The sequence below is a fragment of the Rattus norvegicus genome, chromosome 14 (assembly GCF_021556685.1).
Source record: "Rattus norvegicus strain SHRSP/BbbUtx chromosome 14, alternate assembly SHRSP_T2T, whole genome shotgun sequence".
In the NCBI taxonomy this organism is placed as follows: Eukaryota; Metazoa; Chordata; class Mammalia; order Rodentia; family Muridae; genus Rattus; species Rattus norvegicus.
This window is the reverse complement of record NC_141547.1, coordinates 83777325-83794691: the sequence shown is the minus strand read 5'-3', so window position 1 is coordinate 83794691 and position 17367 is coordinate 83777325. Positions and strand designations below refer to the sequence as shown.

At 48.9% G+C, this 17367-nt stretch overlaps 1 protein-coding gene across 50 annotated transcripts in view; it reads left to right on the top strand.

Moving 5' to 3' along the window:
- The window catches only part of Mtmr3 (myotubularin related protein 3), a 112934-nt gene extending 99853 nt beyond the window's left edge, over positions 1 to 13081 (top strand). For 9 of the 50 annotated variants that reach the window (XM_087583398.1, XM_087583392.1, XM_087583396.1 and 6 more), the window contains 8 exons: positions 1009 to 1204; positions 1912 to 2097; positions 2736 to 2906; positions 4144 to 4289; positions 5417 to 6821; positions 8067 to 8177; positions 8612 to 8700; positions 11006 to 13081. In XM_087583398.1, the coding sequence (XP_087439524.1) occupies positions 1009 to 1204; positions 1912 to 2097; positions 2736 to 2906; positions 4144 to 4289; positions 5417 to 6821; positions 8067 to 8177; positions 8612 to 8700; positions 11006 to 11177 (2476 nt within the window). In that variant the 3' untranslated portion in view covers positions 11178 to 13081. 50 annotated transcript variants of the gene reach the window in all.
- The last annotated feature ends 4286 nt before the right edge of the window (positions 13082 to 17367 follow it).

The window sequence follows — 17367 nt, the reverse complement described above, 5'->3', positions numbered from 1 at the left end:
AAACAAAATGTCAGCTTATTTGAGCATGGCAGTGAACTGTGTAACCTCAAGCCAAAGAGGTAGTTCTTTTTATCTGATAACCCCGAAAGGATTTTGGAAAAGGTGGAGGAGTCTTCTTTCTGAATCCAACCTAAGTCAGCGATAGTATGTAGCCATTGCTCCAGTTCTTATGAGTCTAACGATCATAATGGACCAGTGCAGTTTTAGTCAGTAAGTCGACAAGGCTTAGTCGTGGGTGATAAGTAAATTTGAACCATTCTTGTGCTTCCAGAAGAGCTATTTTTACACTCTGTGTACCAGTCTAGGACTACTCCTCCTATCCCCACCCCCCCACACACACACACACTCCCCTTTGGGCAGACATCTGTAAAGAGCTAGATGTGGTGGTACATACCAGCACTCGGAGAGAATTGGGTTCCAGATCAGCCTGAGCTACATAACAAGGCCCCTGTCTCAAGTGAATTAAATGTGGGTTGAGGGAGGCACATACTTGTGTGTGTGTCAGAAGCAGGGTTGGGGGCATAGCTCAGTGGTAGAATACGTAACTAGCAAGTGTGAGACCCTGGGTTTTATTTCCAGCACATTAGGGAAAAAAAGAGGAGGGGAAGGTGAGGAAGCTTGGAGATGGAGAGATGTGTGTCTGTGCTTACGAGCACATACTGCTCTTGGCAGTTTGATTCCCAGCACCCACATTGTGCTGCTCACAGCCATAACCAGCTCCAGGGGCTCCAACACCCTCTCTGGCCTCCTCACACATGCACCAAGTGCTGGGTACAGTGTAGCATTGCTAATTACAGGGCTTTTTTTGATTTTTCGGGTCTTTTTTTTCCCCCTAAAGCTGTCTTCTCTTGATTGTGCAGCTTGAGTCTCACCTGGACATTCTTTATGAATAGACTTTTTAATATCACTTTGGAAACAAAGGTTTTGTGGAATTGCTTTTTAATTTAATAGGCATCAGACATGATGCCAAAAATCATAAAGATCAGAATTTCCGTATCTTCTTTATAGTTGGCTTTCTGCTCTTGAAAGTACGAAGTGGCTCCACCACCTGTCTGTGCTTCTGAAGTCGGCACTTCTCGTGGTGCATGCTGTGGACCGAGATCAGCGACCAGTGCTGGTGCACTGCTCAGATGGCTGGGATCGCACTCCCCAAATCGTGGCCCTGGCTAAGCTTCTGCTGGACCCTTATTACCGAACCGTAGAGGTACGTGTGTCTAAGGGAGGGAGGAGTATTTCAGGATAGGTTGTAATCAATTTGGGGATGGAAGTACGTTCTGTAGGAAGTATGATTTGTTGTAGTCCTGTGTCTATCCATCGCCTGCTGCTATATGGCTAGGCGTGTGATGATTAGTAACAGGCACTGAGGATAGAGAAAGGTTTCCTCTGCAGCTTCCCTACTGGGAAAGAAAGGTTGTGTCTACTTCAGGAAAACGGGCTTAAAAGAGCATCCACATGCTTATAATAGCAGGTCTAGACAGAACTGCATGGCATTCTGGGAGAAACATCTGCTCTGGAATAACCATTGTTGGGTTAAAGACAAAAGAACAAAAGCACAAAGCACAGATATTGGTAAAAATTGCTGCTGGGGAAAAGGTTTACAAATATGGCTTTATAAATGTGACATCAGAGGTGAGATTCAGCACAGGAAGAATTAAGTAGGCAGGTAGCATTCGTGTAGTAAATGAGAAAGACTACACAAATATAGATCGTCAGTGTCCTTTAGCTGGCTCCTGAGTGGAGCTGATGAATTGAGACATTTGTGTAAAACTGTGTGAGCCATTAGACAGAGAGCCTTTGGCTCTGAGCCTGTGCCAGAGGGACTTACTAGAAGGCTCTTGGTGACATGGAGCTCAGGATGTCACAGATGAGACTGTACTGTACAAGTGATCTCTCCTCCATGCCTCCCTGCAGGGTTTCCAAGTCCTTGTGGAGATGGAATGGCTGGATTTTGGCCATAAGTTTGCTGATCGGTGTGGTCATGGGGAGAACTCAGATGACCTGAATGAGCGTTGCCCAGTGTTTCTCCAATGGCTTGACTGTGTTCATCAACTCCAGAGGCAATTTCCTTGCTCTTTTGAGTTCAACGAAGCATTCCTTGTGAGTTTGGACTTAATGATTCTATATTTTGGGACCCACGCACACTTAGAGGGATGCTAATTCAAGTGTTAGGGGGCCATTTTCATTCACAACTTTGCATTTTTCATATTTCATAAGGAGTGACTGCTTTATTTAAAAGCAATAGCAGTTAACTTGCATTTTATTTTTCACTCAGCGAATCTGGGTGCACCAGGCTTTCCTCTGTAAACATGACTTGGTTTAAATTTGGCTCCTAAAGTGCAAGGTCTAAAGTGTAGTTAGAGACAGAAACTATCTGAACGTGCCGTGCCCCACTCCAGCCTCTGCTGACGCTGTCAGCCATCCGCACCTTTGATGAAAGATGTGCTCTTCCTGTTTGAGCCCTCTGTCCCCATGTCCTCCAGCTTCCATCCCCATACTTCCGACTGCCCCAGCATTTCTCTCCACTCTCCCTCCTGCATTAGTATGTCTTTGACATGGGAGTGCTGGTGGTCAGGGTCACGCCCTGCAGTTGGTAGCAGAAGAGGAGGTGTCACATGTTAGCTGCCTATACACATGCAGACCACATGGCTGAGTAAGCAGAAGTGTTCAGCTGTGTTAGCCCCCTTTCTGTGGCCATGTGCTCCACTGCATGGTTTTGCCTGATTGACCTCTCGCAGGTGAAGCTGGTTCAGCACACCTATTCCTGTCTCTTTGGGACATTCCTGTGCAACAACGCCAAGGAGAGGGGGGAGAAGCAGACTCAGGAACGGACATGCTCGGTGTGGTCGCTTCTGCGGGCCGGCAACAAGGCCTTCAAAAACCTGCTATATTCATCCCAGTCAGAAGCCGTATGTACCCTTTGGCCTGTCTCTGTGATCAGCAGAAGGAGTGGGAGGGTGGGGACACGTGGGAGCTGCTTTGAGTAGAACCTGTTTTTATGAAAACGGTCAGCTGTCTCAAGGTACCGGTTCTACTTTTCATTTTCTACCATTCTGTCTCTGTAAAGACATCCTGTGTCTTGATAATGCTCTGGCCTGTCCATGACCAGCCCAGCCAGGTTCAAGGTGGCTTGGTGTAGAACACATCATTCCCTTGTCATGAATCATCACCTGCACTTCCTCCAGAGCTCAGCGTAGTCTGAACCTGTTTCCGCACTCTGGAGGAAAAAGCACTAAGGTTCCTTCTCTCAGATTCCTTGTATGGGTCAGACACCAGGCTCCTGCTACTTTCCCATGAACCAGGCTATGAGACCCACTGCATCTCTGTCTCAACACAAAATTCTTTCTGGTGTTGGCATGTGTCTGTCTGTGATTTTTTGCACACATGAGAGCTGCCAGGCCTTTTAACACTGTGTTCCCTCAAAAGAATGCCTTCTGCTAACCAAAGAAAGAGAGGCAGCATGTCTGTGTTAAAGAAAGAGAGGCAGCATGTCTGTGTTAAAAGGCATTGCTGTTCCCTTTGTTGGATGTATTCTAAGCCCTTAGAAGTCCATGAAGGCTAATCAGGGGTTGGATTGCATTTCTGGGCAATTAATACAATTATCATCACAGTTAAGTAGTCAGAAGTAAAGGTTTGCAATGTCTCTTTTTCCCTTCACTGTGCCTGCTGGGGAAGTGGCACTAAAGGGTGGGGAAATAGCCTTACTTTCACATGATTAATTTGAGTGATTAATTTATTTTCACATGATTAATTTGAGTGATTCTATAAAATAGGTTTGCAGCTTCTACTGAAGCCAAGCTTCTGGGAAACAGCCATATTCACCGTGTAACAGAATGATTCTTACTCAGTAAATCAGGCTGATGGAAGCCTGTCTGTCATTCAGTAAAGACCACCTGAGATAATGTAAATCAGCCTTTAAAGGCTCCATTGGATTTTCATGTTCACAAGAAGCTTTTAAATAAAGAGTTCTGTATCTTATCCTCTTGGAAGATAGACCTTCATTTGCTGGTGCCACCTCCTTGTTGATCTGTGACCCAGCTGTGTTGAGTGGCCCACCTAGGTGTGTTCATTCTTGCTGTGTAACCCCGGCATTTCTAACATTTACTGGGACATACATAAACCTTTGTCCTCCCTCCCCCTCCTCAGGTGCTGTACCCTGTGTGCCATGTGCGGAATCTGATGCTGTGGAGTGCAGTGTACCTTCCCTGCCCGTCCCCATCCACCCCCACAGACGACAGCTGTGCACCATACCCAGCCCCAGGCACCAGCCCTGATGAGCCTCCACTGAGCCGGTGAGCCCAAAGCTGAAGCCCCAAGTCCCAAGTCTTTTTTTTTTTTTTTTTTTTTGGTTCTTTTTTTCGGAGCTGGGGACTGAACCCAGGGCCTTGCGCTTCCTAGGCAAGCGCTCTACCACTGAGCTAAATCCCCAACCCCCAAGTCCCAAGTCTTAAGTGGTGCTATTTTCTCTCAAGGGGTGGTATTCCCTCTTTCCTCCCCTCTTCTACTCTTCTCCCCCCCTCTTCTCCATCCTTCCCCTGCCTCCAAAGCTGACCTTAGACTTGCAGTGATGTGAGTCTTGGATTTACTGGCATGAATCTGGCTGAAGTTTAGCTTCTTAAGGAAGATAGTAAGTCTTATTTCTGGAAGTGAGCTGGACCTGTCGATAAATTATTCTACCACATGCACTGAGCAGTTTCTCGGTAGTGGAGCACATCTGCAGAGTCCTCATGGACTCTGCTTTGTTTACACCCTGCTCCCTGCTTCCTCCTCTCTGCTCCTTTCAAGTCTTCTGAGGCTTGAAAGTCAGATGCTATAAGATAAGAGAAACTGGTTTTGCCACTTGTCTACATGCTTTATTAAGATCAGTGTGGAAGATAATAAGTGAACTTAAAATGTATAGTACAAAGAACCAGCAAATTCCTTTGCCACTGCTTGAGAGGCATAGAACATCCTGAGGAATGCCTCCTGAAGGCTGCAGGTGCATGAAGCCCTTGGTTGAGCCCCAGTGCTGCATAAACCTGCCATGGTGGCACATTCCTGTACTGTCAGCCCATTGGTGGTAGAGGCAGAAGGGTCAGGAGTTCAAGGTCATTCCTAGGCTATAGAGAGAGTCTGAGGCCAACCTGGAATACATGTGTCCCTGTCTGAAAAATCAAAAAATAAGGAAAAAGTAAAAGTAAAAGGATGCCTTTTAGAAATAATACATGCTGTTAGCTTATTTGAGGGTGGGGACTAGCAGTGAGGAAGTGCACGCAGTACCAGTGGAGAGCCATGCTGCTCTAGGAGACCCTGGGAAATGTCATTTCAGAGATGTGGCTGCAGTGGCCCAGTTGTGAAACAGTAGCTTACTAGAAACCTGCTGTCCTCTGTGGCCCTCTGAATAGCCTCTAAGATTCTGATTTTCCCCAAACCCTTTTAGGCTACCCAAGACTAGATCATTTGACAATCTGACCACAACCTGTGACAACATGGTGCCGCTGGCCAGCCGGCGCAGCAGTGACCCCAGCCTGAATGAGAAGTGGCAGGAGCACGGGCGCTCGCTGGAGTTGAGCAGCTTTGCTGGCTCTGGGGAAGAGGTGCCTGCCATAGACAGCCTGCGCAGGCCCAGCAGGCTGCTCGGAGGAGCCGAGCTATCTGTGGCAGCTGGTGTGGCTGAAGGGCAGATGGAGAATATTTTGCAAGAGGCCACCAAAGAGGAGAGTGGGGTAGAAGAGCCCACCCACAGGGAGCACACTGAGGTGCCAGAGGTCAAAGAGGAGGCACCCCTAGCAAAAGAGAGTAGGACGGCAGCTCAGGGCTCAGGTGTACTTTACCAAGAACCACAGCTGGATGATGCTACTCTAAGGAGCCATTTAGGCCCCAGCCTGTCTTCGTTCTCCCAGGGTATTCCTGAGCATCGGGAGGTGGGGCACAGTGTTCTCTCTAGTTCACTCCCAGCTCCTCTCAGGGGAGAGGACTCCCAGGAGGTCCCTGTAGAACAGCCTCAAGTAGAGAACATTGCAGAGGACAGGGAGAATGTAGTCCCTGCTGTCCCAGTAGATGTAAAAATTGGCCTTGGTACCTCAGAGTCTAGTCCTCTGCTGCCTTCCCAAGTCCCATTCGAGACAAGAGGACCACACATGAACAACTCCGTGCACATGTTATTAGAAGATAAGGTGAAGTCCGAGAGTGGGCCCCAGCTCCATCACAGACCCTGCCTGGCAAGCAGTGGTAGATTCAGTGGCAAGGACATGCTTCCTATAGCACCAGAGCCCAGGTCTGCTGAGAGGCCCCAGTGGGACTCTGTGCTACACAGGACTTCTTCCCCTGGCAACACCCTCAGCCTGATGATGCAGGCTCCTTGTGCCTTGCCATTAGACAAATGTAGACAGAGAATTGTGTGCAACGGTGCCCTAGAGACTGAAAACAAGGCCTCAGAACAGCCTGCAGGGTTTGACACCCTTCAGAAGTACCCCACACCCAATGGGCATTGTGCCAATGGGGAGACTGGGAGGAGTAAGGACTCACTGAGCCACCAGCTGTCTGCCACAAGCTATAGCTCTGCTCACTCGTGCTCAAGGAACTTGCACCACAAGTGGCTGAATAGCCACTCGGGGAGGCCATCCACTACCAACAGCCCTGAGCAGCCTTCCCGCAGCCACCTGGATGATGACGGCATGCCTGTGTACACAGACACGATCCAACAGCGCCTGCGACAGATAGAGTCTGGTCACCAGCAGGAAGTGGAGACCTTGAAGAAACAAGTCCAGGAACTGAAGAGTCGCCTGGAGAGCCAGTACCTGACCAGCTCTCTGCGCTTCAATGGGGACTTTGGAGATGAAGTGGTAAGTTGGGTCATGATTCCTTTGAAGCTATCCGAGGAGATGGCACACAGATGCAAAATAACCCTTTGCATCCAGTGCATGGTTACGGAAACAGATATCTGAGAGGGCTAGAAAGGTCTCAGTGCTGAGAGAGAGTGTTTGGGAGTTAAGTTAGCCTCGGCCATGGGGATGGCAGTCTGCCTCTTTTCTGCTGTGCTGGCTCCTTATTCCCTTATAGGCAGTTAGAGAAAGGGAGGGGTTAATGTGCATGACAGGAGATCAAATCTCTGCAGAGGATTGTGTCGGCCAGGCTTTGTACCTCATGCCTGCAATCAAGGGAGGCTGAGGCAAAGCATTTCTACAGGTTTGAGGTTAGCCCATAGTTGCATAGTGAGTTCTGGGCTAACCTGGACAACAAAGTGAGAGCCTGTCTCAATTCACTCTACCCTGAAATAAAAGCACATATTTTTAGAAGGGCTTGCACACCTGTTGAGAATGGCATTGGTAGAGCAGTGCTGATTCTGTTAGGTTGGAGTGCTTGTCCTGCCTTAGTCACTAGTGAGCTGCCTGCTTTTCCAGACTTTGGGAATGTTGAAAGCTTTGCTCTTTTTGAACAAGTTTTTGTACCCACTCTGTGGCAGGTGCTGGCAAGAGAAATGGAGAGAAGGGGTGGTTTTTTTCTTTGTTTGTTTGTTTGTTTGTTTTTAAAGCATTGTTGAGGGCTTAGCATTGATGAGGCTTGGTGGCTAGAAATGAGGGGCCCAGAGTTCCTGGGTTCCCATAGGGGTTTTTTTCTTTGATGGGTCTGACAGTGTAAGGCAGGTTCTGGGGTAATCATCCCAGTCCAGTGACTTTGCAACCAAAGCAAGCTCTGGCTTTTTCTTTATACTAAATAATGGTTTCTCCTTGTCCCAAAGAGTCCCTCAGAAAAAAAGGAGGGCGCACTTAAATCATTGTGTCATTCAGTGCTGGACTGAATCATCAGACCCACTACAACAGCTGACACAGGGAGCTCCTCCTCCCTCTAGCTCACTAGTTGTTTCCTGGACCCTAAGACCCATTTTGCCATTCCACGTCACTTCACAAAGTCTCTATGCCCTTCTGAGCCCATCCCCTCTCTGCGCCTGGCCAGCCCAGGTCTGGGTGGCTGGTGTGGCTGCACATTTGGCACCTTATCCCTCAGGCCTGCCCATAGACCCCAGTGCTCTGCTCCTCCTATGGGAGGAGACAGGTTCACTCCGTTCAGCTGTGTTTGTTTGCCAACAGACTTCAATCCCCGACTCGGAAAGCAATCTGGATCAGAACTGTTTGTCTCGCTGCAGCACAGAGATTTTCTCTGAAGCCAGCTGGGAGCAGGTGGATAAACAGGACACAGAGGTACAGGCTCAGCCCCTGCTCTGCGTGCCAACCACACAGGTGTCCTACAGCTCTCCACTCCAGTCCCTGCCCCCTGCCACTGACCAAGGAAGAACTCACAGTCAGTCTTCAGCCTCTGTGCCTCAGCCTCTGAGAACCCACATTCGTCAGTTGTAAGACAGGGACATCAACATCAGTGAGCTGGCCCTTTCTCTCCATTGCCTCTGCCAGCTCATGACAACCCAGGGTGCCGTTGGGCCAGTTTGTCTCAGGAGATTGGTGCCTCCTCCAGGCAAATAATTTGGACACCTTTCTTACACTGTTAGCAGGCGTGCTGGGCTGATACCACTGGAGCACATGTAGTCCTTGTGGCTCTTGCTCCCCCTGGTGTGGCTCTGTTGACTTCTGCTGACTGGTCACCTCTTGTTACTAACTTGGTCCCATGTGTTTTACAGATGACCCGTTGGCTACCTGACCACTTGGCTGCCCACTGCTATGCCTGTGACAGTGCCTTCTGGCTTGCCAGTAGGAAGCACCACTGCAGGTGCCATTGGGTGACTTTTAGGGTGGGATGGGCTACAGAATCTGAACTTTGGCATCATACAAGCAATGTTCTGTGTGAGCTGCCCTTGGGGTTGTGGTTCTGTGCCTCTGAAATTGGTCCTTCTAGAACTGTATTTGGGGCCTCTGTTCCAATTCAGTGATCACTATTACATTTTGAAATGTGGACATACTTTATTTCCCAGATTGGTGGGTAACAACTACCTTGCAGATCTTCCATTTCTTACTTCCAGCATAAAACTGGTCATGGCTACTTTGAGCAAAAACAATTTTCTAGCATAGGCGGGGAGCAGGGTTTTCTTATTCCTTCCTGCTCCCTGCTCCCTGCTCCCTGCTCCCTCTGCTGCTGGGGGATAGTAGACACAGCTGAGGGCAGTCTCCAGTCCTTGTTACCTCAAGAACTCTCAATTTCTTTCCCTGGGTTGGGGAGTGAGTCACTAAGGCTGCTTTGCCCTGGCTGGGGTAGTGACTGTCTGGTAGATAGATGCTCGTGTTCCTAGAATAGGAACTTTATCAGAATCGTACCATGGCCCACATGTAGAAGTGAGACTGTATTGAAAGTGGTAGAAAAATCTCTGTCACAGACGACACTCTTAGGACCATGGGTCTCCCCCACCCTGCACCCCTAGACCAAGTGGCTTCTCCTCTGAGCTCTTTCTCCCCTCCTTGCAGGGACACTGACCGTGTTGATCAAACGTGGTGAGCATTTACAACAACTTGTCTGTGACGTCTGCACACCCACAGTAACTTACTTCTCCACACTAATGCTGCCATTCCCTTCTCTGCACTCACTGGGCTGAAGCCTTGAGAGGAGGAGCTTAGGCAGATGGGTGGGCATGGAAGAGACGTAGCAGCTGAGGAAAGACACTGCCGAGGGCTTGTCTGCTGCCGCCTGTGCCCCTCTGGACTGTGCAGAATGGACGGATCTTCCCAGAGAGTTAGTGTGGAAGATTCCACTTAGGTCCTTCAGGATCTCCCAAGGAAAGTCAGATAGAAAAGCTTAACTGATGAAATTCGTATCAGGCTTTTAAGTCAAACTTCAGTGGGTATGTTTAACAAGTACAGACATTCTGAAGATTTCCTGTGTAACCACAAGTTCTTGCGGACTCGTGTTTCTTAGAAAGGTATAGTTTTTCCTATGCTCTAGAAATGAAAGGCTCTGTGTTCTCGTTTCCTGTCCTGTTGCCCTTTGTCCCATCTTCCCTTCTCCAGTGTTTCTTTGTCTCATGTGGTCTCCAGTGTCTGCTCCTCCTATGCCTGAGTGCTCCTTACCCAGTGTGGTCTGTGTTCTGAGGAATATGGCTGAGAAGTTAGTACAGAGGAAGCCTTTCTGTTCACTCCCTCTTCTCATCTCTGGAGAGCTGTGCCTTGGGGTTCCCTGTGCTGAACTGACCAGTGTGGGTTTATGCTTCAGGGCTCAGCAAATGTAGGATTGTAAGATGAGCAGAGCGTATCCCGTGTTGGTACCTTCCGTGTGGGGTGTGGGTGTGTGTGCGTGTGTACGTGTGTTGAGGTTTGGGGAAGGGCATGGGGGAGGTTTCAGTCTGGCTGTTCAGACCTGTGCTGCAAAGATGCAAAGAAATAGGGATTTTAGCAGAAAGAGAGGGGAGCCTTGAGATGTACGGGGTGGGGCACTGAGCCCTAGCCGACTGACCACTGTCTAATAGGGATGTATTGTGCATGTGTTTCTCCACGGCCTCATCCTTCCACCCCCCTTTCACGCTGAGCATGTGTCATGTGCTGCTTTGGTTTTTGGCTTTGCATGCTGCTGGCAGCAGTACTGCATCCAACTTACCTGTGAGGCAGTGACCATTAGGCCACAGTTCCTCATCCCCAGCTGGGCAGCATAGTTGTTTCTCTTCCTTGAGGGGCCCACAGGCTGACTCCACTTGACTTTGGTCTCCGTTTGACCTCAGACTACCCAGATGGCCAGTGCCAAGGTTAATGCAGCCACTGGATGCATCAGGTCAGCACTCAGCGATGACTGGCAGTTGTAGTGCTGTGCTCATTTGCCCACAGAGAGCTCTTCTGAGCATCTTCTGTGCATCCGGCAGCCTTGTACCAGAGCAGTGAGGCAGCCATGTGTCATCCTTGGCTGGAGGGGAACATGACTACACTAGGTAGGCTCATCTTCCCGTTGAGCTTCTTCCTGACCTGGCCTGGAGAAATGAATGAGTTTCTAGCACATGCAGACAGTGCACACACCAAATGCCTCTCTGAAGTTGGTTTTTCTCCCACAAAAAGCCTACCAACTGAAACTAATGTTGTTTTTTTCTTTTTGTCTCAAGGAATTGTGGGAACGTATTCTGCTCCAGTTGTTGTAACCAGAAGGTTCCAGTTCCCAGCCAGCAGCTCTTTGAACCCAGTCGAGTGTGCAAGTCTTGCTATAGCAGCCTCCATCCCACAAGCTCCAGCATTGACCTTGAACTGGATAAGCCTATTGCTGCCACTTCAAACTGAAGCTCAGTGACCTGGGGTGACAGAGGCCATGCTGCTGTCCCTGTAACAGGCTCACACACAGCCTGGGCAGTCCGAGAAGCCCATACATTTTGGATGGGGGCATGGAACAACCTGTACAGAGATTGGGGTGTACCACTGGATCGTAGATCGATTTTCCTTTCCTTCCCCTTCCCTTTCCATCCTCCTCTTTGCCTTCTAAAAAGAAAAATGTCCCAGTTGTCTTAATTTTTTTTAATGGAAGCCCAGAGGTTACCAGGCTCTTAGAACTGCTGAGTGGCTTGCTGTCGGGCACTCTGTGACATCACTCAGTGCTTCCCTATGGAAGGAGGCACAATGAAGGCCTGAGACAGCAGGACAGAAAGCCAGCCTACCATTAATGACCGTTCTCCACATGAAGCTGTGCCACAGTTGACTGGTGCACCTTTGCAGCTGGGGAGGCTGGAAGCCCTTTTCTTGAGTACTGTTCCTCAGAGGGATAGATAGGGCCATCCTACCTCACAGACAAAAAGCAGGATGGTGTTGAGAGGAAGCACACAGTGAAGTGCTCCACAGGCCTCACTTTGAAAAGTGAGGTATGTGCTTCTTTTGAGTTACTGAGGGCCTAGATGGCTGACATGTTGGCCCAGGTGGATCCATCTTTAACAAGATTGGGTAGGGCTTTCTTTGCTTCTTTAGGCTTCCAGACCAAAAGGTACAGACTGGCCAGAAAGCAGTATCCTGCTGCAGTGGTCAAGGCCTGCACTGAGCTGGGCACCTGAGGTCCCCCTCTGGGTCCTAGTCCCATAAGCAATCTCTTCCTCAGCCAACACAGGGAAATCCAGACTCAGGGTTCCACAGTCTCCTGTTCCCAAAGCAAACCAATCATGCATCTCCCCTTGAGGGACAGATCCCCACAGTTCCGAAGCTCTCCACACAATCAGCCTTCCTCTCTTACTTCTGGGCAGCAGGAAGGACCCAGGAGTCCCTTGTCCTGCTTTTGGCTGCCTGAGTGGGCACATGTCTGGCTCTTGCTATCAGTGAAGAGCCCTTGGTGATTGTAGGGTTCTTAGAAGATGACATGGCTGAGGAGATTCGGGGTACCTTCCCGTAGTGAGCTTTGATGTGGTCCAAAAAGAGCCTTAAGTCTGTAGTTATCTGTGCTGGAGGTGGGTATGAAGGGTAGAGAGCAGTTTTGGTTTGTACTTTGAATTGTTGGCATCTGTCTGTGCCCACCCCATCCCCCAAGGGTGATGCTTGGCTCTGCCAAAAGCTGCAATCTGGTAACAGAGCAGATTATAGTGTTGGGGCTGGGTGAGGCTGGGTGAGGCTGGGGGACACCTAATTTTAGCCTGGCCTATGTCCTTGCTCCTCTCCTCTGGAAGCTGTTACCTGGCCATGGGCCTTCCGTGTCTCAGGAAGGTGGCTTCTGCATGTTCCTCAGTATGACTGGAGAAGCCAGAGCCTTCCCAGCAGTTGTGTGCTGAAGGGAAGGCTGCAGTCTCCGAGTATTGCTGGTCCTTCAGGAGCAGGCCGGGCAGAGGCCGAGTTTAGTGAAACAGGGTGAAGTTCTCCAAGCTCGCTGTGGTCTGGAGTTGCGGGTGGGGAAGGTCGGCATAACTGAAGACTGCAGTTCCTAGTGAGAGGTGCCAAGAGGTTATGATACGGGTGTCTTGGGTCTGTTGTACAGTGTGAATAAGTGCTTGCAGCTCTTAGCCCTTTTTGATCAATGAAGCACTTTTTTATTAATATTTTCTTTGTATGTAAAGGAGGAACCGTAACTCTCCATAGCTGTACATATAACCCCTTTCTCCTAAAGAGGAGTCCGTGCTCCTATATTTTTCATTTTTTGTCAAAGCAAGAAGTAAATACTTTAGAATTGTTAAATACATAGATAAAGTGAATAAAGTTGAGTGTCAGCAAGGTGCTATCTGTGACGAGTTCCGGTTCTTTGCCCCTTTCCCCCTCACATGGGAGACGTGGTTTCAGTAGCTGCTGGGAATTTGACCTTTAGCAAAGGGAAACTGCACATTTCAGCTCTAGCCCTTGGCAAAGGCCGAGCACACTGTAGGCCTTCGAGGTCTACCACGCCGAAAGAGGGCGGGGCACTGCGTGTCCACAATAGTCCATGCTACCTGTAGCCTTAGAGTCTCCCTGCCCCCTTCCCTTCCCTTCCCTTCCCCACAGCAACTTGTCATTTAGCACAGGCTGGCACAGATGCTATCTGCAGGCCACTGACTGATCACTGAGCCTCGCAGCAGCTGACTGCCCTGGGGCTCTAAGAACACCAGTGCTTAGAACCTCGGGTGTTTGTACCCGGCTCACAGATAAGAACTAGAAAGCAGCCATTGGGTATCTTTTTAAGCATTTACTTGTTTTCCAACAACGGAAGAGCAGTGAGCACTCCTAACCACAGTGATCGCTCAGGCGCTGGGATACCTTTACACGTATTACATTTGTTGATTGATTTATTCATTCATTATGTGCCTGTGTACATATGTGCACGTGCTGTGTGTGCCATGGCATTCGTGTGGCAATCAGAGGACAATCTAGCAGTCAGTTCCCTCTTTCCAACATACCACACGGGCTCTGGGGATCAAAATTGTCATGCCTGGCGACACAGGACCTTTGCCAGCTGCTCCATTCTGTCAGCCCAGTCTTGGTAAATACGGTGCCGCAAAGCCCCGCTTCCAGCCTTTCTGTGGGGAACCTCACCACTTCCAGGACAGGATGCAGAGATAAGCGACAGACAGCATCAGCCAGATGGCATGGGGCCCTTCTTTTCAGCTGGACCTGGCTCTTCCCCTGGCCCTAAGGCCTGAAAAGCAAGTTCTTGAAGTCTCTGCCTCCAGAAGGGCTTCTTCCTGCCCTTTGCTTTCCTAGAGGGCCATCTCCCGGGCCATTCCTTCACTCGTTCCTGATACCCCAGTCTCTGCTTGTGTCCCCAGGCGCCACCCATCCATCCGTCTGGCCTTCTTGACCTCACAGTGCACCTTCACTGATGCTACCACTCCTACAGCTGTCCCCGTACCACTGGCTGCTTCCTGGATGAGAGTCTTGGAGGCCTAGCTCTGACCTCCTGGAACGCTTGCTTCCTAGAAGACTGAGCAGTTAGACTGGGAGTAGCTCAGTGTTTGGGCATTTCTGAACATCAGTAAGGTTCAGCCCCCCAGCCCCACACTCCACAAAAGAATTTTCAGAATGGGACGCTGCTAAGGACCACAGTCCTTATGAATCTATGCCAGTGGTTCACTGGAGACTCCTTCCTCATCTACATCAGGTGTAACCCTAACATGCTTTCCCTGTGCCTCATCCTGCCCTCCTGTGCTAACCCAGCTTTGTCAGCTGGGTGGCGTGGATCGGTAGGGATTCCCTGGACCCAGCCTCTGCTCCTGTACCTGCAGGGTCTAGTAAACTGGCCAACCCTTCCCAACCAAGTAGGAAGCTTGCCTTCTAGTTCCATGCTGTGGTTAGATGCCTCGTCTGCGTTTCCTGGGCCAGGAGAAATGCCTCCTTTTGGTCTGTTTGTGAAGCTTGGTTACAGTTCTGACCCATAGCAGATAGCACTGAATCCCAGCAACTCAATCTGCTGCACAGGGCTCTGTGTAATACCAAGGGGAGGGTAAAGGGGCAATTGGGGGGGAGGGGGCATCCCCAGTGCCTTACTCATTCTGTGCCTTCCTGGTAAACTGGCCAATCAAAGCAAGAGCCTCACTATCTGTTGAAGCCCCGACTATCCTTTTAGGCTGATACTCTGACACCCTCCCTCGTCATGGGGGCCCTGGCCATATCAGCTATGACAATACCCTGTGACTAATTCAACATATCACTGGAGGCTAAAGCTCTGTCCAGGCGCATCCCTGACTTGCTGTTTTATGAAATGGCATTATTTGTCCTCAAAAATGTTATCTTTTATGAAAGGTCAGGTAAATATATTGTAAGGTATATTATCCAAACAGAACTGAAACATGGAAAGCTGCTCAGAGTCAACAACACACACACGCACACACACACACACACACACACACACACACACACACACACACACACACACACATGCAGGGCCAAAAAATGCCTCCTCTGGTAAGGACTTGCTAAGCATGACAAGCTGAACCCCAGAACCTACGTGGTGTACTGAGAGCTAACCATTGTGCCTCCCCACCCGTGCATGGCAGGAGTACCCATGCCATTCTTTATAGGAACATAAAGAATAAATGTTACACGGCATGAAAAAATCCACTAGGAATTCTACTTTGAAACTGTTACCGAGACAGGTGTCATTTCAAGCCTAGTTGAAGCTGTTGACAGTTGATGGGTGCAGTAGGGGAAGGAGTCAGCTTTGGTCAGGCTGTGGTCCCCAGGAGTCTGACCATGCAACAATGCACGGCAGATGAAACACACCAGTGCTTACGTGAGCAGCACAAATTGAACTCATTGGTTCTGGGAGGGTGCGGGGATTGGGGAGGAGGGAGAAATAGTGAGCGAGCAGGGCTATGAAATTGGGAAGGGAGAATAGAGAGTTGAGGTGGATCTAGGAGGATTTAGGAGAAAAGGGTAATGTGCTCAAAATACATACACACATGAATTATCAAAGGATAAAAATTAATTTAGAGTCAGAGGGCTGGAGAGATGGCTCAGTGGTTAAGATCACTGGCTGCTCTTTCAGGGGATCTGAGTTCAGTTCTTAGCACCCAAATGGAGGCTCACAGCTATCCACAGCTCCAAGTCAAAAGGATCGCTCGGACTGTCCGGCTGCCTTCTGGCCTTGTTGGGTGCTTCAAAACCACATCAGGCATATAAAATAAATTATAAAATGTATCTAAACTAGTTTTGATGATTTTTCTTTTTATGTTTTTAATGTATTATTATAATGTATTTAGTATACATTTCACCTACATATATGACTGTATATCACATGTATGCCTGGTGCCTGCAGAAGTCTGAAAAGGGCTTTAAATCCCCTGGGACTGGAGTTAACGAATCATTTGTGGACCACCATATTGGTTCTTGGAGTCAAACCCAAGTCCTCTGGAACAACACTCAATGCTCTAAACCACCAAGTCATCTCTCCAGTTCCCTAAACATTTTATTTTATTATTTATGCACAAATGCTTGCTTGCATGTGCATTCCTGGTGCCTACAGAAGCCAGAAAAGGGGATCAGACCCCTGAAACTGGAGTTAGAGACAGTTGCAAGCTGCCATGTGGGTGTTGGGAATTGAACCTGGGTCCTCTGGAAGAGCAGCCAGTGCTCTTCAGTTGAACCATTTCTTCAGCACCCACTGCAAACTAAGTTTTAACTGACAAACAATTTTTTTAAATTATTTTTTTAAAAAAAGTCTTGTTTTGCAGTGCTGGAGGTGGAGCCAGGGCATGAGCTGGGCCGGTGCTCTGCTGCTGAGCTGCGTCCTCGGCCCTTAGCTTATGAAGAAAGTCACCTTATTTACCATGGGCATGGTTTGGGGCATGTATGTCCATTATAGCACTAAACTGAGTTAACTGTCTCTTATTGTAATGAGAAAACTTAAACTCAGAGGGATTTCCAGTAACACAGTCCACTTCATTACTAGCAGCTCTAGAACCAAAACCTAGATATACCCTTAGTCCTCATTCCCCGGGGCATTGTTAAAGCAAGTATCCTTTATCAAGATGGACTTGCAACTCCAGGCTGATTGCTAGCGTAAAACATATTTTAGGTATTTAGCTCTCAAGATACATATACACTGCACAGTAAGATACCTTTTCATGTTTATGTTTGCGATCGTAAGTCATGCTTTTCCATACACCCCTTTAGCTTTGATACTCAGATCACCCTTCATGAAGCACCTAGGACTAATGGGGCCACTCTGTGTTTAAAATCAGTTTCCAAGCTAGGTTTGTACTCTAGGGAACTCAAATTCACCAAATATATATAGTTCCGACTTTAAACAAACAAAGCCCATATCAATTAGCAACTGATTGCGCTGGTGACCGTGAGAAACTGCCTGGAAGTCAGGCACTGCGACCCAGTGTGTGGGACCTACTGCTTAGCCTCCTAAACTCCATAGTTCAGGTGGCTTTGAGCACTGCACTCTGCTCTCATTGCTCCTTGGTGAGGGTTTGTGCAGTCTCTTGTTCAGGCAGGCTGCTGAGAGCCAGTGAGGGAGTACATTATGTTTAGCAAAGTCTGCTTGGTTGGCAGCATGAGGCCAGCACCCTGCCAGAGTCTCTGAGCT